At 36.2% G+C, this 25,241-nt stretch overlaps 1 protein-coding gene across 4 annotated transcripts in view; it reads left to right on the top strand.

The window, feature by feature from the left end:
* LOC107670499 (fibronectin type-III domain-containing protein 3a) overlaps positions 1–25,241 on the top strand; it is a 93,934-nt gene that overhangs the window by 63,610 nt on the left and 5,083 nt on the right. For 3 of the 4 annotated variants that reach the window (XM_016463139.1, XM_016463129.1, XM_016463146.1), the window contains 18 exons: positions 1,577–1,882; positions 3,536–3,594; positions 8,432–8,601; positions 8,843–8,902; positions 15,107–15,245; positions 15,360–15,413; positions 15,516–15,640; positions 16,301–16,475; positions 16,827–16,913; positions 18,339–18,477; positions 19,283–19,351; positions 19,446–19,564; positions 20,693–20,798; positions 22,214–22,389; positions 22,521–22,634; positions 23,177–23,326; positions 24,020–24,369; positions 24,556–24,768. In XM_016463139.1, the coding sequence (XP_016318625.1) occupies positions 1,577–1,882; positions 3,536–3,594; positions 8,432–8,601; positions 8,843–8,902; positions 15,107–15,245; positions 15,360–15,413; positions 15,516–15,640; positions 16,301–16,475; positions 16,827–16,913; positions 18,339–18,477; positions 19,283–19,351; positions 19,446–19,564; positions 20,693–20,798; positions 22,214–22,389; positions 22,521–22,634; positions 23,177–23,326; positions 24,020–24,369; positions 24,556–24,768 (2,611 nt within the window). The remainder of the gene's footprint in view (positions 1–1,576; positions 1,883–3,535; positions 3,595–8,431; positions 8,602–8,842; positions 8,903–15,106; positions 15,246–15,359; positions 15,414–15,515; positions 15,641–16,300; positions 16,476–16,826; positions 16,914–18,338; positions 18,478–19,282; positions 19,352–19,445; positions 19,565–20,692; positions 20,799–22,213; positions 22,390–22,520; positions 22,635–23,176; positions 23,327–24,019; positions 24,370–24,555; positions 24,769–25,241) is intronic. The other variant, XM_016463155.1, reaches the window with a different exon arrangement.

The following is a 25,241-nucleotide window of genomic DNA, read 5'->3' as shown; positions in this document are numbered from 1 at the left end:
ATTTTTTAAAAAACGCCTCGGGCTCGTTTTTTTGGTTTGATGCGCCGCGTTAAAAAACTGGCTGGCCAGTGAGATTGGCGCTTTTGTTCACGTGCCTAGAGCTGCTGAAGTTACAGTAAAACACAACTTGGTGGCGCTCAAGCACAAAACGGTCTTGCCGAGCACACATAGATACCTAACGACGAAGAGGAAGTAAGTAGACGAAGAAGATGCATCGAGGCAAGATGAATGTAGAGCTGCTGGTCTCATTGGTGTCTGAACACAAAGGGCTTTATGACAAATGCGACAGCGACTACAAAAATCTCGATAAGAGGGATTTGTTATGGAGAGGAATTGCAGATCAAATAGGATTCGATGTGTACCGGGGTATTTCTATTTTTCATTAAGCGCCATGTAATGTCAGGGAGTGAATTTCAACATTCACTCGGCTCATCGCCAGTGAAAATCGCTTGGGTATGAACACAAAAGATGCGTCGAAAAAAACGTCGGCGATAATCGTCCCGTGTGTACGAGGCTTTACATTAACCCAATTTATTGAGACAAACAACAAATATTTTTTGTTTTAACAGTCAAACGCACAATAAAAATTTTACAAATATCTAATTTATAATGTTTTATATGCAGATTAAATAGGTCTGAAGGAAACTTTTGGCTTGTCTCCCAAGGCCACAGGAGGGCGCAATGAGCAAAATAATGCAGCACATTTAAATTGTCAATGCAAGGAAATAAATGTCTATCAAAAACCTGCATTACATCTAAATGAACTCATATAAGTCAAATATAATTTCGTAAATTGCATAAACAATTATGAACAAAACAGCATCATGTATTTATGCATTGCTTAATACAAAGAGCCGAATCGGCCATCACGCAGATTGCATTTAAAAACATAAGAGACGCACGCAGTGAAAAGGAATAAACCTCCACAAATTCGTGACTTGTTTTCTAAAGTTTTAAACTGTTTTAACTTTGCATGGTTACATCTCTTGTGTGAGACGCGAGTGCAGCAGTCATATTTGTCCGAATGCAAATGTTTATTTTAAATTCGACTAATATTCATTCTTTATTTACAATCTCCTCATCACAGGCAGGCACAGCACTCAATTCAGCATGCGTTCGTGTTTGTGTGTGCTGTCTGCGTCACTCATAGCACGTGCCTATATCATGCACTATATCGAACATTTTTTATATCGTTATCGAAGAAGGTGTACCGTAGATAAATATTGATACCGGTTTATCGCCCAGGCCTACAACAGCGTATAAATAACACCAAAATAGCAATGTGCATAACAGACTATCATAAATAGCTATTGTTTTTACTTAATTATACTACCTACACACCCTAATTCTCCCTTTTTGCATTTATAGGATACGAAATTTTTGCATTTCATCTTTTTACAGCTTTTTTTATATATATAAATATAATTGCTAAAGTGTTTATACATTTCAGAAAGTCCCCAAAGGGATACACTTCGCACAAATTGGCGGCATTATCACCTGTGCATCATTTTTCAATAATTCAACTATCCGTTTCACATTATTCCTTACATTTCTCTCTGTTTTCCAATTTCCTCAGATACTCACCCTCCACATGGACGTGCGGCATTTGCTCACAGAGATGAAAGGGCTAGCAAAACATACGAGCGCCTGCAGAAGAAACTGAAAGAGAGGCAGGGGGTGGGCGGATGGGGAGGTGGAGTCCTGGCCCTCTCCAAAGACAGTCCCCCTCCATCCCCACAGAAGAGCCGCGGGACGCCGCCGTCAGGAGGAGATCTCCAGAACGGGCTGGGGGGTAAGGGCGCAGAGGAGCAAGCACAGCCCAGTACTGCTGTCACCGCCCTGGGCAAAAGTCCAGGGAGAGGGAAGGAGACAGAATCTGGAGGTAGAATATATTAGGGTTCCTAGAACCATTAGAGTTAAGTATTAAGCCACAGGATGCTGTGTTACAGTGTTTTTACCACAGTTAAGAGGTGTGAAGCAGAGTGCCTAAAACCTATGTGAAAATGTAACACACTGCCTCTTGTGTCTTATTGCTTTCGTAGAATAGTAGAATCAGCAATATGAGACACCAGTGGTAAATAAATACATTTATTTATCATGATCTAATAAGAGTTTTGTTTTGTTTGTTTTAGTGCTGCCAAACGATTAATCGCATGCAAAATAAAAGTTTTTGTTTTTATAATATATATGCGTGTGCACTGTGTATATTTATTATGTATATATAAATGCACATGCATGTATATATTTCAGAAAAATATGTTTATATATTAAACAAATTTATTTATACTATAAATTATATGAATATAAATATAGACATATAAGTACATGTAAATATTTTCAAAATGTATACTGTATGTGTGTTTATTTATATATAAATAATAAATATACACAGAACACACACATATATTATGCAAACAAAAACGTTTTTTTGTATGCGATTAATCACGATTAATGTTTTGACAGCATTAGTTTGTTTGTTTTTTTGTTTCATTTTGTTTGTTTCGTTTCGTTTTTTAGTTTTCTTTTTTTACTTGTTTTATTTGACCTTTTTGTTACAAATTATATTATCAGTATAAGAATTTAAGTAAAAACAATGACATAATGAAAGTTAAACAATATCAGTTGGCGTGATCACGGTCCACTTATTTGCTTACATTTTATTAGATAATACTAATCAAATACTACTACTTTCTTTTATTTGTTTAAATCCAAAACGTCATGTATTTTAAGGATTAAATGAAAAAAAAATCCATTTTTAAATATTGTCTCAGAACTTTCAACCCCACTACAATCTATTAGACTGATTGTGAGGAATAATTTATAGATATATACTCTTGTTGCATTAATAGGTTTGCATAAATCAGCTATTTAGTATCAACTAGTATCACATTTTAGCATGAAAACAGCTTTAAAAATTTGATTTTAATGATAATCTCCTAACACATCTAATTAAAAGATAAACTTGCTTAAAAATGGCCAGGGAATTAAATATTTACTATTTATCTCTCTCGCAATTAATAACCAACCAGCGTTATGCATGCGATCGCTGATGGGGATATATTAGGAAATGGCTATTAGCATTAACAGACATCAATGTCCCATTAAGTCTTCTTTTTCCTAGGATGATTATATCTCAGGTTCCAGGTAGAAGTCCATCCAGGAGCCCACTGGAAGATTTAACGGGGCTCCAGGGATGGGCCCTCTCTCTGGCCCCGCTGTAAACAGGCCCAAGCAGCTCGTCTCTGGTCTCATTAGCTCCTTCAGCTTTAGGCTGCTGCAGATAACATTAGCTGTAATTACCTCTGCACTGACTCAGTCATTTATCAGTGCTAACTAACTACAGCCTGGAGGAACTCAGCTGCAGCAATTGTACGCCGGCTAAACTTAGCTGATGTGTCTATTAATCCATTCATGGAAAATAAATGCCTTTACTGTGATTAAAGTAGCAAGCTTGAGTGTAAAGCCTTGTCCTTTTTATGAAACAATTGATAAGGAAGTCATCTTATCTAGATTTGTTTTAATTTTTTTTATGTAGAACTGGATGAAGAAGCAAAATCTCTTCAGGAACGATTAAACTTCATCTGCAAGCCAGTGGTAAGTAGAATTTTATTTTAATATTCTTTTGTCAATATTTATGTGCATATTTTGTGTTTTGATTTTCCTTTAATGTTAACTCGTAGTTAGCAGTTGCCTGGTATTTTAATAATTTTAGTCATTTACATTTATTCAGAAAGGAAGAGTTAAAATGATTAAAAGTGACAGTAAAGACATGTATCATTTAAATATTTCTGTTTCAAACTAATGCTTTGTTTTACTTTCTGTTCATCAAAGGATCCTAAAAAAATCTATCACAGTTTAAATATTTAGAAAACAGTCTTGTTTTTAACTTGATAATAACAGGCATGTTAGAATGATTTTGAAGAATCATGTGACATTAAAGACTGGAGTAATGATACTGAAAATTCACCTTTGCCATCACAGGAGTAAATTACAATTAGCAATGCTTTATTTACACTGTAAAAAAAATCTGTGACATTTACGGTAAAATACCGGCAGCTGTGGTTGCCAGAACTTCACCGTAAAAAATATGGTAGCAACATTTTAGGTTTTACGGACTTAACTTAAATTCACAATAAAATACTGTTTTTCATTAACTGATGTAATATTAATAAACCAACATATTGAAGTACTAATATCTGTTTTGAACCATTGTAATGCACTGATAACCACCAAAAACTGGTGGTGATGAAAAATTCACATGATGAACCAAAGCTCATCACAAACAGCCCAAAAACTGGTGGTGATGAGAAAGTCACATGATGAACCAAAGCTCATCACAAACAGCTTTTCTACGAGCTGAGGAGGGCAATATTTATATATAGAAGGTGCACAGTCTCATTCACACAAACACTAAACACCATCATGGAAACACACGTGATACTGCAATAATGCAATAACATTAATTTAACAACATTATGTGGAAGATTATCCCCTAATGTACACAACTGATAAGAAAAATCTAAGAAGAATCATAGTTATTTCAACAAAAAAATATCAAATATGAAATGTCATGCAGTGAATTCTGGGAGTGTCAATTTACGGTTTTTCACTGTAAATTATACAATGACTTTTTATTTTTCACTTCCAAAAAACGTATTTTAACAGTATTTTACTGTAAAATCACATTAAATGTAATTACATTTATTCACCGTATATAGTATGGAAACGTACTGTTAACCAATTAACAGGTTTTTACTGTAGCATTTTTACAGTCTTTTACTGTGTACTCTACAGTTTATTCTAAATATTAAAACAGGAGACGTCATTTTAAATGAACACATTTCAATAATATTTCACAATATTACTGTTTTTATTTTTTATTAAATAAAAGCATCCTTACTGAGTTAAATATTAGGAACAGCCATTTTAGGAATTTAGTAATCTGTGCCGTAGTAGCATTATTCCTACACTAAAGAAAAGTATTATCGATTCAGTGAATGTTCAGCTGACTGCAACATAAACCAACTTCAGAAAATCTTTAGAAAAAAGCATTGATGACCTTTCAAGCCTGATGAAGTTTAAATATATTTTTCTGCTTGCTTATAGTCTAACCATAGCTTGTGATAATTTCGAAATTGGTAATGGCTAATTGCTTGACTTGCAAACTTTGTGGTGGAAAAGCAAAATAACATTTTGCATTTATTGGGAATACTTATTTTACACTATTTATTCAAAATCATTCCCCTAAAATGTTTGAAAATGGATCCACTGATGAGGCTTGACATTTTAAAAGGGTGGACAATCTCACACTGACCAAATATCAGTCTATTAATCAGCCTGCCTGGTCAATACATTAGTCTATCATTGGCATAATGGTACTGATATGGCGTACTGTTCTTCTTAGTGGGCTATTTGAAAGGCCTTTATGCTACATTTGACACTCCTCTCACTGAGAAACCACCTTCTGAAGAACTGCATGGCTGCTTGCTGCGTCAACAGTTTTCTTAATGACAGTCATTTACACGGTCTCAAAAACTCTACATCCATGCATGATTACAGTCCCCACAAGAAGACAGTAATGGGTCATTAATGCTGTATTTGATTTTATTCATAGAGGAAGCTAAATGGCTGTCTTGTCTGGTGTGCTGGGATCTGGTTTATTGGTGTTTTCATGAAACAGTGACTTCAGCTTTGGCGAAACAGCCCTGTCCATTTCACTATAATAATTATTACTGATCCTTTTTCATTAGACATTCAAACCTTTTTTGAACATGATGAACATTTTTTTATTTTATTTTAGTGGTCAATGAGATATGAACAAATTATAGAGGCACTACAAATACATTTTAAAAAGGCCAGTTAAGCATGCTGTTCAAAATAATTTTCACAAAATACAGTACAGTAAGCAAGCTCTTTAACACCATTGGCATGCAAGAATATAGAAAAGAGATTCATTTTATTTCATCGTTTCATTTTATTTCATCTTAAAAAATGTAAGGTCGTGTCCCAAAAAAATCTCTTTTTTTCAAAATGGGAAAATAGATAAATACATTAATTAATGAATTTATTTATTTATATTTTTATTTTGTTATTTATTGAAGGGGAAAATGTTGAAACGTCCGATAGATTGTTTTTTTTTTTTAATTGTGGAGATGTGTGGGGGCTCTGAAATATATATTTTGTAATTTGTTTTAGTAGCCAGACAATTTTTTTTAATTATTATTATTTAAATTTAAAAAATGGAAAAAAAAAAATTTGGCTGAAATTATAAAATGAATGTCTTAAAGTTTTGTTAAGACTTCCATCTTTTATTCAATTCTGTTGACGTCTTTTGGGAGAAACAATGGCAAAAACCAAATATCTAGCGAATAGTGGTTGTAGTGAGGCTTAGTCTGAAGATTGTAAGACAAATTTGGTGAATATGGAATAAAATGAGTTGGCGAAAAAGAGTAACTCTGTAAAGAATTAATACATTAAGGCCACCACAAATCAATTTAAAAGTTTTACAAGAGTTAGTTTTGCATAATGACCATTTTGTCCTGAATTTATGATGTAAGTATTAAGCAAATGCATTTCATGTTAGTTTTCGCAATGTATGCTGACCTTGCAGCTCATAAAACATTACCTACTATTTTGCCTGCTCGGAATGATAAATCAAACTTATTGGTCAGATTTATGTAGTTCAGTTGCATCAGTAACTGAAAGATTATTTCCACAACTCATGCAGTGAGAAAAGTTGTTGTGAAAAGTTTAGAGGGAGAGAATCATGCCCCACAGGGCACATGTATAGGTTCTTTTTAAGTCAGTTTTGGCCTAGTAATCTGCGCTATTCTGAAAACCCGAAAGGTACATAGTCATGCATCCATAACTAAAGGAGACACTTGTTTCTCAACTGGAATAAAGCTAAAAATATTCCTCCTTGCATAACAGGAGTTCTCTTTTGTTCCGGAGGGAAAGTGCCGCATGTGATTAAAATAAACTAAAGTGACTCTTTCCAGGCAAAACAAGCAGACATTTGTATTTCCCACAAACATGTGCTTGTAGCTAAATATATAGCCAATTAGCCCCTGGGAACAATTAACCTCTGAAAGTAATGATGGATTTCACTGAATCAGAAAAATTGAGTTTGAATCAATCATGCATCGTTACATCAGTTTTCACTCATTTAAAACGTTTCCTTTTCGTCTGCATATACAGTCCCTTGGCTGTCCTTGTGCGTCACATTCACTCAATTTACAAACACAGATTCTCATCGGTCTGTCTGGGGACATGACCTAAAATCAGGCGAATTATAAAGGTCTTCTTTGAGATAGACTAATTGCACAGACAATCCATTGACAAGTCAATTAAGAAAATAATTGTTGTTTTACTCTTCCTTATTGCTATATTTACAAGACGAGACCAGAAAGCCAATCTATGCAAGTTTGCAGACACAGTTGCAGGGAATGCTACCGATATTTTCTTTAATTTGCCAAAATGGATCCTGACTTCCATCTTTTATTCAGCTCTGCTGAATTTGTTTAAGTGTAATGGTGATGTAAACCAAAAATCCAGCCAATAACTTTTATGACAGTTGGTCCGAAGATTATGAGACTCATCTGGTGAACAAAATTTGATAAATGTGGAAAAAGAGATATTCCATCTTTTTTGAATATTGTTGAACTTTAAAAAAAAAAATCTGCAGTCCATAAGGTATTCATAAATTATTCGCGCTACAAATCAAATTGAACAAAAGTTAGTTTTGCATATTTACAAAGACTTCAGCCAGAAACCCAGTCTATGCAAGTTTGCAGAAACAAATGTAGAGAGTTCTACCGATGTTTCCTTTGCGTTAAAAATTTAAATCTATCGCTTTTCAGAATGCAACAACTTCGGGCATTGGCGTGTACAAATTTGCCTAAAATAAGATTCAGGCCATGCTTAGTAATGCACAATAAATGGTGCTATATTGATTTTTGGATGATATTAGAGATTTTCAAACAATTTATCTTATGGGTCAATGTCGGACTTCTATCAGCTGAATTTGGACAGTTAATAGTACATACTAATTTCCTCTGTTTTTACATTTAGATTCACTTTGTTTTAACTCGCAATAGAAAATGTAATCTTTAAAACACTGGAAATGTCCAAATTTAAATGTAACCTCAAATCCAAATAATGTTATTGAGTTCTATATGAAATAATACAAATCGTATCGGCAGGAATTCTAGTATCGGTGCACCCCTAAACTTGTGTAGATTTATTTAACCAGTTGTGAGAGTCGTTTTTTTTTTTTATCAACTTATCATTTAAAATCTGTGTGACAACTTTGGATCCAGTAGAAGTTAAATTTGAAACTAGCTCAGTATAATATTTTTTTTCCCCCAACTGAAAGGTTTGCATTAAATGTAGTGCTGCATGTAAAAACTATTGTATCATCTTGCATCATCAGGTGACAGACATCCAGGCCAGAGGGGCCAGTTTGAGTTGGGTGGCCCCATCAAGGACAGAAGGTGGCGATGAGCCCAAAGAGGGAGAAGAAGGCCCTGCGGAGCCCAGCTTCACGTATGAGGTCTCCGTCTCGTACAGTGGCAAGGACGGGAAGTACAAGAGCGCCTACAGGTGAGATCACGCTCTGTGTCCCGCTGCGGAGGAGGTGTGGGTGCAGTTGAGGAACTCACTGTTGTTTTTTGTGGTTTGCTGTGGGATTTCTAAAGTCAGTGATAGCTGAAGTTCAACAGCAGTTCACTTGACATGCAGCTCTTTTAAGTTCACAGTAGTAGATGAATACTGAAGAGTTGTTTTAATTGTTTACATTTTGCGAAAAATTTTCCTAATATTTTCTTTCTTTTGCTTGTGTCAGTGGTGTGGAACTAAGTGCAACCTTACAAGACTTAAGACCAGCAACAGACTACCATGTCAGGTTTGTGTCTGTTTTGACTTTTAAATGCACAAGACATTATCAGAATTTGTTTTACACATTCTAGTTTTTATAGCATAGCTCCGTCAATAATAACACTGTTTTATGAATAAAATTGTTTATAAATATATAGATATATTAATAGGCTTGCCACAGTAATCAGTGATAGCGCCTATTTAGCAATATTTTAAATATGTTTAATACAAGTGTGTTTGTCTTTGTTTTATTGTTGTGCTTTTTATTAAAAGTAATAATGAACAAGAAATTAAGCATTTGTTTTAAAGTAAGGGGGAAATCCAAAGGTCTTTCATTTATTTGTGTTACAACACAGGTATATACTGTGCCCCTCACATGACTTGCGGAGAAAAAAAATTATATATTTGCGGCAAAAGAAGAAATGTTTCTTTTGTGCCCTTTTATTTAATTAAATCATGGCCACATTTTGTTTCCTAATTTTAATTAAACAGAAATGATGGAATGAATTAGCACAACATGACCACAATTTAATGAAATAAGGGAACAAATTAAGTCGCAGGAACAAATTCTTACTTCATGGCCACGATATATTTTTTCTACATGTTATGTGCGGGGCTCTGTACATTTTTGCAGATCTAGATCTAGAGGGCACATAAGTCTGAAGTAATGAATTTAGGTAAAGGGGTGCAGAGCCAGTGGTGGTTTTGTAGGCAAACATTAATGCCTTGAATTTTATGCGAGCAGCTATTGGTATCCAGTGCAAATTGATAAACAGAGGTGTGACATGCATTCTTTTCAGCTCATTAAAGATTAATCTTGCTGCCACTTTCTGGATTAATTGTAAAGGTTTGATAGATCTGGCTGGAAGTCCTGCCAAGAGAGAATTGCCATAGTCCAGCCTGGACAGAACAAGGGCTTGAACAGGGAGTTGTGAAGCATATTGTTAAAGAAAGGGCCTGATCATCTTGATGTTGAATAAAGTTGAAACACAAGCAGCTCTGTCTTGGCAAGGATGAGTTGAAGGTGATGGTCCTTCATCCAGCAAGAAATGTCTGTTAGACAAACTGAGATGCGAGCAGCTATCGTCGGATCATCAGGATGGAATAAGAGATCTTAAGTAAAGATCTTTTTTTTTTTTTTTTATAACAGTTTATATATGAACATAAAACAAATAAAAGTCTCCCAAAATGTATACAAAAAATATACTATACACAAAAAAAAAATAGATACCCCCCATCTACCACCCACGAACAGGCACCCGATACAATGTAAAATATACACCTTAAACAAAGACATACGTAATCAAACATAACCAAAACATTAAAGATGGAGTGAAGGAATAAAACAGAGAAGCTATCCATTCAACTCTTAAAAAGATACCTAAGGAAGGGGCCCCAGATTTTATCAAATTTTTTAGAAGCATCGATCTTGGAAAAGCGAATCCTTTTGAGCTTGAGGGCGGCAACCATCTCCGCCAACCATTTGTGAAAACTGGGCGGTAAAGTGGACTTCCAATCCATCAAAATCACCCTTTTAGCTACCACCATACCAAACATAAGAGATAATTGCTGAGAATGTGTTAATGCTAATGTAGGGTCAGAACATCCAAGCAAAGCTAATTCAAGATCTGAACTGATGTCTTCTCCAAAAACATTTGAATACCACCGAAAGATATTCTTCCAAAACTCAGAAATCTCAAGACAAAACCAAAAAGAATGAGCATGCGTGCCATCTGAGCTCTTACATCTATCACATAATGGGGAAATTGAAGAGTAAATTTTATTGAGTTTAGTTTTGGTATAGTGTAACCTATGCAATACTTTAAACTGTGTAAGTTGTAATCTAGCATTAATAGAGCAGGTATGAATTTGTTTCAGTCCCTCTTCCCAAATCTCATTTGAGATATTAATCCCGGTATCATTTTCCCATGCTACTCTGAGGTGATCTGAAGACACTGCAAAATGAGAAACAAACAAAGAAACAAACCGTGTCACCAAATGTTTGTCCATAGGAGGTTGACCCAAAAGATCATACAGATCATGATCCTGAGGCAAATCCTGAAACTCAGTAAAAGAATGTTTTATGTAGTGGCGCATCTGTAAATATCGGAAAAAATGTGATTGGGAAAGATCAAAGGTTTTATACAAATGTTCAAAAGTGGCAAATTTTCCATCTATATAAAAGTCTTTGACCGTGGTTAGTCCTTTGCCTCTCCACAGTGAAAATACCTTATCCGACTGGCCGGGCAAAAAATGTTGATTATTGCAAATGGGCAGGTGCACAGAAAGACACATAATATTCAACGCGGTCTTCATTTGTTTTAAAATTCTAATGGAATTGAGCACAACAAAATTCTTACATTGTAACTTCCTTAAAGATACAGGATTAGAAAAAAGAATAGCAGCTAGGGAGCTACCAACAACTGACCGAGCCTCAATATACAGCCACTTTGGATGCATATCCATCAAGTTATCGGCAGCTTGATCGCTAATCCGCCAGAACATCATAGTCCTGGCATTAGCAGCCCAATAATAGTGACGGAAAACAGGTAGCGCTAGACCACCCAACTCTTTCGGCTTCTGCAAATGGGCCTTAGAAATTCTATGCGCTTTAAAGCCCCAAATGAATGGCAAAATGACAGAATCTAATCGTTTAAAAAAAGAATGTGGCAAATATATAAGCAGGAGTGTTTTGGTTCAGGAATATCACCTGAAAACTTTTTGGCATGGTCAAACCGGAAGTTTGCTGGATCAGTCCCTGCAAGGAATGGGCTGTGATCCACTAACCAAACTACAGTCAACACAAACTTATTTTGTCCTCCAAATGCCTTTCATGCTCCGCTGAAAAAGTTTACTAGAACGTGCTGTTGAGCAGAAATGAGACTCAAGGTGTGTCAGAAGGGTGGACGGTACTTGGTCCACGGTACTTGGTGGAAAAATATCTCATAGGTGGAAAATATCTTGAAGCTGTAACAACTACAAAACCAGACAGACGGCATTTCGGCTGTAAATCAACTGGGCAAAGCCAAGACGCTGAGAAGCGGAGATGAGGGAAGGCCTGGTAGCAACAGAAGTTGTACAAAAATTGTGTAAATATCAGTTTTGGCTTGACATTTGGTGCACAAGATGTGCATGTTCTCCAATGGCTATGTTCACTTATCAGCTTTATTTCTCGTAAATGCAACTCTCACAATTGTGACCTTACATCTTAATTTATTCTTAGGACATAAACAGGCTTTCATAATGTGTCACATTATGAGATCCAAAAATACAATTCTGCAATATAGTCACCATTACAAGAAACACTCAATTTTACGAGAAACAAGTCGCTATTAGAAGATGTAATGTCTCAAATACAACTGCAAAACTAAAGTTAATGCTCTTGGAAGCATTTCCTGCTGGAAGCATGAAAAAAAATGAAACTTCATTCAAAGCATAACAACTAAAAAAAGTTGTCTCGTTGCAACACATTTATTTCCACCCATCAATGTTGGTGTAATAAAAAGAGGCGGCTCTGCACTTCACATTACACTGCTGGCTTTTTAGGCCCGATCCAGGCAGTGTTAACAGGGAACACAGACGGCGTTCCCGAGGCCTCACGTCAGTGGCGGTATTATAAGCGCTGTCGTCATTCTCCTCGTGAGTGGGCTTCTTCAGTGGCAGACGACTACATGTAAATGGATAAGTCACAGGAGAGAGCAGGCTCTCCATGAGGTCGGCATTCGCTTTCCTGGAGATGGCGAGAGAAATGAGTGTCAACGACATGCTGGGATTTGTTTACAACTTGATTTATTAATAAATCCAATTTGTGGAATTTCACTTTATTGGCACAATAACTGCGGCTAGGTGCACTGAATTTCTTAACCTGTCAAATCAACTCACAAACCCACTTTCACTTGAAATAAACCACTAAACCTGTGGCGTATGAGTCAAACATACCATGAACGACAACAGAACCAGGGATACCAGCATAAGGCCGCATGGTTTCAAGGAAACCCCACAACAAAGATATACAACAGATATCAGGCATAAGCTTTCAGAAAATGCCAACAATGTTCTATCAACAATGTCAATACTCCAGTATTTTCTTATCAGCCAGTCGCAGCATCTGAAACACCACATAGCGCATTTGAAGCGTCCTTCTGACTTCATAGTGAGTCAGTAAATATGTTTGGATTTACGGCAAGAGGAGGATAAAGACTGGATGATGTAATCCCAGAATACAGAAGAGACTCTGGAGGCTTGCTTTGCAAGATCTAGTGTGCTGCCTTGTCGTCTACAGCCAACACGGGCAGCTCCGCACCTTCTAAGGCAGGATGAAAAGGATTGAATTGCTCTATAAATGCCAGCTGCTTTGTTGACACATGCTACATAAAAGAAAGTCCTTGCATAAAGTCTAAGAGATGCAACAAACACTCAATTCTAATAGAATGACTTTTGCATGTTGCTAAAATAAAGAAAACCTCTATTAAAGTGCAAAAAAATTACGTAGTTCACACAAATATTGAATGCAATCAGTCATTTCAAATCAGATAGAGCGGTTTTCCTATTTATACTTCTATGGCGAATAAAACATAGCTATACTTAAACTTGACATTTCCCTCAACCCAGACCCTGTCCCAAATGCCACGCTCAAGATTACCAATCCACACTGGCACTGACTTAGCAAAAGTCCACCCTTAGCCAAAAGCAAAACCCTTAAGAATAATAAAATGACAAATGGGAGACCAGAAAGCGATGGTGTCCAATCCTGGTCCTTTAAAGCCAATATCTTGCAGAGCTTTAACACGTACCAACAGACTAGCCAAGAAGTTTCCAGTATTCTTTAAGACTAGTCATTAGTTGGTTCAGGTGTGTTTAATTAGAACTGGAGCTAAACTCTGCAGGATAGTGGCCCTCCAGAAGCAGAAATGGCACCTCTGCCCTTCTGAATTGGACAAGTCTATAGTTATGTTTCCATCCAAAGTTGCGAATTTAACTTAATAAGAATATCACATAAAACGTGTGAATAAAGCATCGTTTCCATCCAACGAGTCAAAGAGAACAAAATCGTCACTTCCTGATAATCTAGCACTAAATAGGCTATCACTAAGAAAAGTAGGAGAAGCCACTGAATATAATAATTTTCATATACAATAGATTACTTGCACCTCAGAGCGAGCAGACGAAACAAATGCGGTCATTGCTTTCGGAGGTGGATGCCTGTTGTTTGGGAACGCAGTCATGTAAGACAGTTCTGGAAGGCAATTATACAGAAATACTTTGACGACAGACTTTGGCTCAGGCATTGCAGAACGACGAAAACAACATTTGAGAGGCTGTGCAACGAGATCGGTTAGTCAAGTTATCCCATCCCATTGTGCAAAGTCACATGACTTTTTTGATGCACATGGAGGAATTTATTCTACCATTATTCACATTAACTCTTGTTCGCACTAGTCAAAAACCACCACCAAGTCAAAATGTGCATTAAAAACAGGGTGATGGAAACATAGCTTATGAAATGTTTGTCAAAATGCGTTCTGGGACTACCTTCGAATATAGCCAAATCAATAGCCAGGTTTCCATCTGAGGATTTTTTACGAAAAAATATTTAGCGCTTCAAAATGCCATTTATCGATAACATTTCTCACGTGTCGACATTATCTTTTTCTGTTTAACTTTAATCCATCAAAATCACCCTTTTAGCTACTACCATACCAAACATAAGAGACAATTGCTGAGAATGTGTTAATGCTAATGTAGGGTCAGAACATCCAAGCAAAGCTAATTCAAGATCTGAACTGATGTCTTCTCCAAAAACATTTGAATACCACCGAAAGATATTCTTCCAAAACTCAGAAATCTCAAGACAAAACCAAAAAGAATGAGCATGCGTGCCATCTGAGCTCTTACATTAAGTAAAGATCTTAAGTAAAAGATCAAAATAAGCACAACAGATCCTGAGCGACATTGTACATTTTACAAGATAAGACATTTGTCAATGTATTAGGTAATATCGTTGTTGTCACAAGTTTATTAATTAGTGTGAAAATTTCCTCACCATGGTATCCTTGTATTATAATAATAATAATAACAATAATAATAAATGTAGTTATATTACAAAAATATTCAGTCTTTATAAATACAATTTCAAAGATTTAAAACTATTCCTTTCTTTACTGTTGGTAATTGTATTGTTTCTATATGCTAATACGTGTGTGTGTGTGTGTGTGTGTGTGTGTGTGTTTAGGGTCCAGGCCATGTGTAACTGTTTACAAGGCATCCCTTCAGAGCCTGTGAGCTTCACCACTCTGAGCTGTGAGCCAGACAAGCCCAGCCCGCCACGCAAAGCCAGCGGCACCAAGAGCAGCCTTGTCCTGCAATGGAAGGTGTGTGCACACATTAACACACTGGCACATCAACTGTCCCACATAAATGTTATATCGCATATTTAAACTGACAAATTAAGTGCATAACAACAACAAAAATAAATTTTTGTCTAGGCTCCATGTGACAACGGTTCCAAAATCCAAAACTATATCCTTCAGTGGGATGAGGTACGTTATTTTGTTATTGCTGTTTTGTGTTCATATTTCTCAAAAAGTAAAGAGGTGAGGTTTAAGCATGTACTGCTAATCCTGTCTGTGATCTGTGAACAGGGGAAGGGGAAGGATGCGTTTGAACAGTGCTACTACGGCCCTCAGAAGCAGTACAGGCTCACCAAACTCTCCACAGCTTCCAGATATTCTTTTCGGCTGGCAGCCAAAAATGACATGGGGGTGAGGTATGTATCAATGTATCAAAATGTTCCTAAATCCAGCTCCTAAAGAAATTGTAAAAGTGTTCAGATTTAACTTTTTTCTGTACCTGCTGATGGCAGATATATTGAAAAAATTCCTGACCATAAATTGAAATGTACCACTTTTTTTTATAGTCGTACCTGGTCAAAATTGCATTGTTGAGAGGAAAAAAGCACAAATAAGTTGCGCTAGTCTACAAGTCGCATGCATGATGCATGTTATGATTACAGTACATTCAGAAATAATCAGATTTGAAGAACCAGTTTATAGTTTTTGTGACGCTTAGGCTTACAATCAGTGTTTGGGGCTTGTACATCAGTGGCATTCATCTATCATTTCCTCTGATTTTAGGGATTACTCGTGGTTAAGGTAAGGTTTAGGTGCAGGGATATGGTCAAGACTACATTTTTGGATTAAAATGTTGTTCCAGGGTCAACAAAATATGTTGACCTAGGAACATATCTAACTCCACAAAATCAGGACTTGCCGTGTTTTACATGCTTGAAATTAAAATCAGGATATATATTTTGGAATATAATTTGTGGCATGTTTCAGATGATAAAAAAAGTGGCTTATGTCTGGAAAATAAAGTATATATACATACAGTATATATTTTGTCCTATGATCATTTACTCTTTCCGTAGTGAGTTCAGTGAAGGCGTCCACATCATGACATCATGCAGTGTGCCTGCCCCCCCCTTAAGCCCTCAGCTGATTCAGTCCGGGGTCACATGGCTCTGTGTGCGATGGCACAGGCCAGCCGGCTCGCCCAAAGAAGACGAAATCAGCTATGTGCTGGAGATGGAAGAGGAGGGCTCAGTGAGTGAGAGACGCACACACACTTTCACAGAAATGCATCGAACACTTCTGACAAATAAATGACACATAAGGCCTGGTATGATTTTATAGTTAGTCAGAGAGATATGTTAGCCAGATCGGTTTGCAGAGTAAACATTAATTTGTCCTGATGCATCCTGGACTGAGCTTGAGAATGTTACATGTTATGTGAGAAGTGATTTATGCAGACATTAAGTGTGTAGTAAACCATGATCTGTCTCATACTTGTGAATGTTAATTTGTGGTGTAAACTGGGCCATAAAGATTCCGTTTTCCATAAGTAGGCCAGGTTTTTAATGCGTGTTTACATGAATATGTCATGTGTTTTTACAGGGTTATGGGTTCCAGGCCAGTTATGATGGTGACGAGCTGTCACACACTGCCAGAAACCTCCACAGGAGCACCACGTACAGGTTCAGGGTGAGGACACACAAACACACACAGTGATGTATGTTTGCCACTTCTTGAGTGTGTCTCAGTTTCTTGATTTCTTTTTGTTAGTTTAGTTTATTTTTATTTATTTTTTTTTTGTTTGAACATTCATTTATTTTCTTCCTTCTCTTTTCATTCTTTCTTTTATTTCATCTCATTTTTATTTGTTTTGCTTTTCCGTTTGTTCATTCTTTGTCAATTTATATAGCCATTTCTAATATTATTTCCTTATCAGTTTTTCATTTTTTGCTTGTTTTCTTTCTTACCTTTTCTTTCTTTTGTTTGTCAGTTCGTTTTGTTCTTTCTTGTTTTTTGCTCTCGTTGTTTCTTTCATTTGCTCTTGTTTTTTTTCTTGTGAGGTTTTGTCTTTATTTTGTTACTTATTTTATTTGATAGTTCTCTCTTTGTGCTTTTTAAATCTCTTTGTTTTTGTTGTTGTTTTTTTTATGTTGTCATTCCTTTTGTCTCTTTCATTTATTTTTCTTCCCTTCTTTCATCTTTCATTTTAGTCTTTTCTTATTTTTGAATTAGCTTTTTCTTCATTTGTTCATTCTTTAGTTTCATTCATTCTTTTTTTGCCTTTCTGTTTGTTCATTCTTCGTCATTCCTTTTATTTAGTCTGTATATATTCTCTTATTCTCTCTTTTTTGTTCTCTTTCTACCATTATCAACTTCTTTTGTTTCTTTTTGTTTGTGCTTTTTTCCTTCCTTTTGGTTGTTAGGTTTTTTTGTTTGTTGTTTAATTTGTTCTTGTTCTCTTTCTTTTGTTCATTTATTCCTTTGGTTTTTGTAAGTCCATTCTTTTTTTCCTCTTTTTTTTTGTTTTCTCTCCTCAACTCTTGTATCTCCTCACCCCTATCCTTCCATGATTGAGACTCACCTGTTGCCAGCGGCTGTGAGATGAAGCAGGTGGTGTAGTGATGCGATCGGTCACTGTTCTCTGGTGTTGTTGGGGTGGGTTGATCATAATCGTGTTTCCGAAAACAAAAGTGTATTAATGCGATCAGAACGGCTGCAAGTATCCTGATGAGAGGAGCTGATTACCTGCCGAGAGCTCGCATCCCCAATTACTGCCAATTACTATGACAGATGACATCACAACACCACTGTTTATTTCTGAACTGTGAGATGCTTCCTCATCCTGAGCTTTTATCAGAGGAAACTGTTTCTCAGTGAGATAAATTTGGTGGTGAATATAAAGGGTTTTGAAAGGCCCTAGAGATTTGCATTCCCTCTGCACCCAGTGTTTAGTTGAGTCATAATGAAGCCTATTTTTAGGACCATTCCAATTTTTTTTTGCATTGTGACATTTTGAATCATTAATAAATCCCCCCCTCCCCCCCCACACACACACTCTCATTACTATAATGAATAACATTCTGACTATTTTTTATTTTTTATAAATCATTGCAGGTTGTCGCCTATAATGCAGAAGGGAAAAGTAACCCCAGCGGTGTGTCTGAGTTCACCACGGCCCCTGACAGACCAGGCTGCCCCTGCAGACTCGCAGTGAAGGGAAAACCTCACCCGACCAGTTTCCGTCTGACCTGGGGTCAGTTCAGCGTGTTAGAAACACGTAGATATTGAACTTTGACTCAATACAACTCAAACTAATATAGAAATCACCTTTGATTTAGTCCTCATATACTTCGACTGTTTTTATGGCCCAGTCATGAAACTTGGTGAGCTACCTTTCTAAGAAATGTTTTTAGGACTTTATTCTTTGTGTGTACAGTTTTTCACAATAAGAAATTTCCATCCAAGATGGAGTGAAATTTTGGTTAATTATATTAATTATATTAAAATTAGTGCCGTCAAACGATTAATCGTGATTAATCGCATCCAAAATAAAAGTTTTTGTTTACATAATATATATGTGTGTATTGTGTATATTTATTAAGTATATATAAATACATGCACATGCATGTACTGTATATATTTAAGAAAAATGTTATGTTTATATTAATTATATATACATTTATATATAATATAAATGATATGAATATAAATATATACATTTAAATACATGTAAATATTTACTAAATATATGCTGTATATGTGTTTATTTATATCATAATAAATATACACAATACACACACATATGTAAACAAAAACTTTTATATCGGATGCGATTAATCGCGATTAATCGTTTGACAGCACTAATTAAAATGTTAGAACAGAAATGCACAACAAAACACAACAAAATAATTAAAAACTAAAACTAAATTCAGAACAGAAAGTGTAAAAATAAAATCTAATTTCAAATGTTATAACAGTATCTCAGTGATACTAAAATAACATTGGAACTGGCCGCAAATAGTAAGTGTTTGTTTTTTTGTTTTTTTTTGTCGCCTCAGATCCTCCCAAAGACAATGGCGGTTCAGATGTGACAAAGTACGTGGCGGAGCTGTCTGAAGGGTTATGTGGTACGTTCCAATTCGGTTTTCTGGTGTGTCTACACATGCTCAATTTGATCCTGCCATTATGATTGTTCATTGATTGCTTGTGTGTGTGTTTCAGGTTCTTCTTGGAATCAGGTGTACAGCGGTACGGCTATGGAGTGTGTTTGTGATGGTCTGAGCCCAGGATGTTCATACCAGGCTAGAGTCCACTGCTTCAGTGCAGGAGGCGAGAGCCCAGTATGTCACACAAAATATGCAATCCTTTATTGCTGTAGGGCCAAGTTAAATTTTTATTTTAAATATTGATGCTCATTTTGCTGTATACAAAATATTTGAAAAAAATAACCTCAAAATAAGTGTACTTTTAAAAAAAAAAATATGCCAAAAGATCATTAAAACTATGATTTAAAATGTGAAAATTTGACATCATTACAAAGCACACATTTTAAAAGTGTATTTAAGTGCATTAAGAAACCGTCATTAAATTGCACTTTCTTTAAATACACTTCAGTGGCCTTTTATTTAATTAAAATTATATTTTCTACAAGTATAAGTGTAGTATTTGGATTTGAATGACACTATAAATGTAATTTAAATACATTAAAGCTCACTTCTTTTTAGCAAAGCGTATTCTTTACAGAACGCCTCAGATCATAGCCGGTCACAGTGCATCTTCAAGAATTCATGTTAGAAAAAGAGTTTCTGGATCATAAATGGGTGTTTTTTGTAAAACTACTAACAATCTTCACTATTCGCTCTTTGGTGCAAATGGCATTTTAAGCTTTTTCAAACCAAAATGTCAGGCTACTTTGTCTTGCTACGTCTAATTTTATAGCCAACATTTTAAGTCATCTAAATACAATTAACATTTTTGCTTTTTTTGCATACATCTTTCGTGTAAATATTGTCCATCTCTATTGGACTGTCGTCTTTTTTTTTTCCTTTGCTCCACAACTTGTTACCAGTTCATCCACCTTCCTTTTATCGGTTTGTTTCCGCATTAATCGCTTCCATCATCTCCACGCCTTCAAAATCGCAACACGCTTTTATCAATGGAGCTCTTTTGGCAAGCGGCTGGTAATCATTTCTCTCTTCCGTCTTCTGATCCCAGCTGTAATGGCATTGTCGGGGCTTCGCAGATGCATATCTGCATGCGGGACTTGCCAGCGCGCAGCTATGACTCATTTTGGCACTGGTTTTCACAGCCGTGAATGTGAGAGAATGCTCACATGGCTGTGGTCTGCAGTCACCGTTTCAGCCGGTGCCTACACACTATTCTCATTGAGGAGGTGGAACGTGGTGTGCATGATTAAAGTGTATCAAGGTTTTGTCGTTTTTCTAATTTCTCATCCTTGTTGTTTTTAGTTGATGGAGCCCTTGCAGGTCCAAACGCCACCTGTTCCTCCTGGTCCATGTCAGCCACCCAGGGTCGTAGGCAAACCCAAAGCAAGAGAGGTGCAACTACGCTGGGGTAAACTTTGCCTTTGTGTCTGTGCTTATTGCGTAAAACAAATTAAGTGTTTCTTAAAATCATGCTGTGTTTAATATGTATTTAGGGTTAATTGGGGGTTTAGAGGTGTATATACACAATCTTTTAAAAGTTTTGGGGTCATTCATTCAATATTATTATTAAATAACTGTTTTCCATTTGAATATATTTTAAAATGTAATTTATTCCTGTGATGGCAAAGCCATTGTAATATGCTGAATTTGCTACTCAATAATTTTTTTTTAATTATTTTTTAAATCAAATGGTTGTGCTGATTTTTTATGTTTTTATGAAAACTGTCAAAAAAGAAGAAAAAAGGAGGATCTTGCGCTTGGTTCCATTCACATGTAACACGATTTCAAGTCAATAATAGAATCCACCAGAGCAAAAAAAATCAATTCTTGAAATTCGTTTGCTATGCATCCAAATGAAAGGATTACATGCCGAGATACTAGCAATCTTCTTTATTCATAGAAAGTGCAAAAAAAGTGCTCAGTGCATATTAAAATCAACAAATGTTTCGGTCACGCAGGACCTTCCTCAGTGTTCACATTCTATTGAAACGGTTCATTTTTATATGCAATTCCTCACATATCAAAACACGTGTATCCAATCAATCAATGAATCAGTACAGACCAGTTACTTCATTGTCAATTGAGTAATCAGGTCATCTAAATTATTTTATTTTTCCAAGGCCAAATCCAGCCATTGTCTTTTATATCCTTGTGCTAAAAATTGATCATACAGTTTTCTTGACTCAGTATACTCTTATTCTCTTATTCTGTCTTATTCTTAAGAACTGACTATAGGGTAAACCCTGTTTTAATGGTCACACATGGCTACTTGAAGCATGTAGCAAACTGTTTCTGTCCGTTGGTTTACAATATACCATTGTAGATAAGGTTTAATCCACTTTCAAAACTTTAGTATCAAGAAATGGAAGCTCTCTATCATTACATTCCATATTAAATGTAATCGAATCATAAAAGCCATTCATATATTCATAAAAAGATTGTAATTCCTCCTTTGAGCCCTTAAAAAGTATAAAAATGTCTTCGATATATATCTGAAAAAATAAAAGTTTCTAGGAGAAGGGGTTGTTAAACACAAACCTTCCTCCAAAAATCCCATCGTTAATATTGCTAAATCCGGTGCGAAACAACAACCCATTGCAATACAAGAACCCATTTATGATACCTGTGACACATATTTATCATTCAATATAGTCATTTTTCAGAAAGTTTAAAAAGCAGCGTTTATTAATTAATTTATTTTTATTTACTGTTACATTTGATTAATTCAATGTGTCCTTGCTGAATAAAAGTTTTTTTTATTATTATAGGTTTTTTTTTCTGAATATTGAAAATCTGAATATTTTCTCTAATCGCATCTGTTAGCGCCCCCTCTGGTGGATGGAGGTAGTGCAGTGTCTTCGTACAGCGTGGAGATGTTCGCTCCCCAGATGGACGAGGGCAGGGAAGTGTACCAGGGCTCTGAACTGGACTGCACAGTGGGAAGTTTACTGCCCGGCAGGACCTACGGCTTCCGGCTCAGAGCTGCCAACAAAGCTGGAGTGAGTGCAAGCCTTATAAATGTCACAGATGTTACTTGTTTTTATAGTTGCTAATAATCTGTTCTTTATAGAATGTGCCACATATAGTTTTGCTTCGGCTAGTAAGTTCATATTTTATTGGTGTTCAACAGTACGGCCCTTTTTCGGAGCGGTCTGAGGTCACGACAGGTCCAGGGGCCCCTGAGGCGTGTCGGCCCCCTCATGTCACCTGTAAATCACCGACATGTGCTGTGATCAGCTGGGAGGTGAGAATATCCCATGATGCAAAGTATTCTTTTTGTATCAAGCAAATATTTAGTAGCTTTGAGAGGACAGGTTTATTTTAGTGAATTACTTCATTGTGACTGAATCAGGGTTATTATTATTATTAACTGTATTAAACAAAATTAAACTTATGAAAAACAGCTTCATTAATAAACATTTACTGAAAATAAAAATAAATATAAAGAAATAAACATTAAAAAAAAATAAACTAAAGCCTAAAAAAAACTAAATTAAACTACAAAAACTTTAACTAAAATAAAAATAAAAAGGACATATAACAATGTAATGTGTTGCATTTTTTTTATGATTGTTTTTACCTAAAAACATAATCAGAAAAAAAAAAACAGATCAGAACTGTTGCCCCCTCTCAAATAGCTTTGTAGCGCTTTTTTATTTGCATACTTGTTTCTGTTTTGTTTGATTTATTTATTTGTTATGTTTTTATTTTTCACATTTGTAGTTTTTGCTTTGTTTTCCTTTTTGTTTTGTCTTAACACATTCGCTGTGTTTTGCACCCATACAGACCCCTCCCTGTAATGGAGCAGCAGTGTCAGAGTATCGTCTGGAGTGGGGTGCGGCAGAGGGCAGTATGCAGATGTGTTACACCGGTGCTGCACTGTCCCATGAGATGAGGGGTCTACTGCCTGCCACCAACTACTTCTGCAGAGTACAAGTGAGAAACGCTATCACACACACTTATTTCATCTCAATGTTTAAGCTAATGGTGAGACGTGATCTGCCATGTCAAACTAACCAGGAAGTAGCAGTCTGGTGACTGATTATACTTTTGCTCCCTGTGAGCACAAATAAATCAGCTTGATTCATACAAATGAGATGTTGGGGCGAGTGCCAACTTTACATTCTCAGTGCCACCCAGTGGATGAGAGACGAATACAGTTGTTGTTGTTTTTTTTTTTTTTCTTGTCCTGTGTGGTTTATAATAGCTGTTTATTACTATATTGGGGGCTGTTATATATTGATAGTTGGCTGAAATTTTGTTCAATTAAATTATTTTGCAACAGTTTGTAATTACATATTGATTACTGAATTTGGACTAAAATAAGCTAATGTTGTAACATTGGTTATAATCAGTTAATTCTGTAATTGATGCTTTCAATTTTTATGGTCCACTGGTCATTGTGCATAAGCCCAGTCCCATGTTTTACTTTTGTATACATGTTGTTTTTTGTGTAGAATTATCATTATAGTTGGTCCTGTTTGTCTTATTGTTCATCTTGATGATTTCTCAGCCTGCTCAACTAAAATCAACTACAAAAAAGTCAAAGATTAAAGGTTTATTTGCGGTTCACGTCAGGTCTGTTTAAAATTGTAGTCACTCACTGAGTGGGTGATTTTTGTGCTTCAGGCAGTGAATGTAGCCGGTGTGGGGCCCTTTAGCGACGCCGTGCTCTGCCAGACACCCTGTTCTGTGCCAGGGCCAGTCAGCAACGTCCACGCTCTCCGCGAGTCAGAGATGAGAGTGGAGGGCAGCAGGACCACAGAGAGGGGCGAGGATGAGGAGGACGAGGAGGGCGAAGAGGCCAGACCTCTCCTTTACTCCCCATCCACCTGCCTGGGGCTACGCTGGGAGGCGCCGTGTGATCACGGATCAGAGATCACGTCGTACCTGATCGATCTGGGTGAAAGACAACCCATCCTTACTGGGCCCGTAACCAAATACATCATCCAGAACCTGCACCCCGACACCACCTACAGGTACAATGACATCTTTGTTATAAAACAGTAGCAAAATAAACATACAGTGTTGTCCATTTCATGAATGTAGGACCTTATGAACCTTATAAATTGAACTCCACAACCATTCCAAAAGTTAACATGAATCTGAATGAATTAATGAATGTATATGAATGAAAATTTTATCTTGTGCTCGTGTGTTTGAAGGATAAGGATCCAGGCTCTAAATAGTCTGGGAGCAGGACCCTGTAGCCACACCTTTAAACTGAAGACCAAGCCACTGCCACCCCTCCCTCCACGTCTGGAGTGCACCGCTTCCAGTCACCAGACCCTCAGGCTCAAGTGGGGTGAAGGCCCAGCCAAGGCCCAACCCACCGATTCCCTACAGTACCATCTCCAAACGGAGGATAAAAGTGGGAGGTTAGTAGATGCACTGTTGGTGCTTTACAGTATATTTTAACACTGTATCCTGACCTGGCATGAGAGAAGTTTCAAGTAATTTTCTCTGAAAGCGAAATGCTAAGATTAGCCAAATATGCAGTCAGTTTTTTTTTTTTTTAAGAAATGCATTTTTTATTTGGCAAGGATGCATTAATTTGATCAGAAGTGACTTTTAAGTAAAGACTTTTTTATGATATTATGAAAGATTTATATATATTTTTTTTATTTCGTTTTTTTTTTTACTTTCCGTTAATCAAAGAAAGCTGAATCTTGGTTTCCAGAAAAATATTAAGCAGCACAACTGTTTTAAACATTTATAAAAACAATTAATGTTTCTTGAGCAACATATTGGAATGATTTCTGAAGGATCATGTGACACTGAAGACTGGAGTAATGGCTGCTGAAAATTCAGCTTTGTAATTACTGGAATAAATTGCATTTTAAATATATTA

Source organism: Sinocyclocheilus anshuiensis, unplaced genomic scaffold (assembly GCF_001515605.1).
Source record: "Sinocyclocheilus anshuiensis isolate Anshui unplaced genomic scaffold, SAMN03320099.WGS_v1.1 scaffold513, whole genome shotgun sequence".
In the NCBI taxonomy this organism is placed as follows: Eukaryota; Metazoa; Chordata; class Actinopteri; order Cypriniformes; family Cyprinidae; genus Sinocyclocheilus; species Sinocyclocheilus anshuiensis.
The sequence above is the reverse complement of the archived record's forward strand: the minus strand, read 5'-3'. Positions and strand labels throughout refer to the sequence as shown.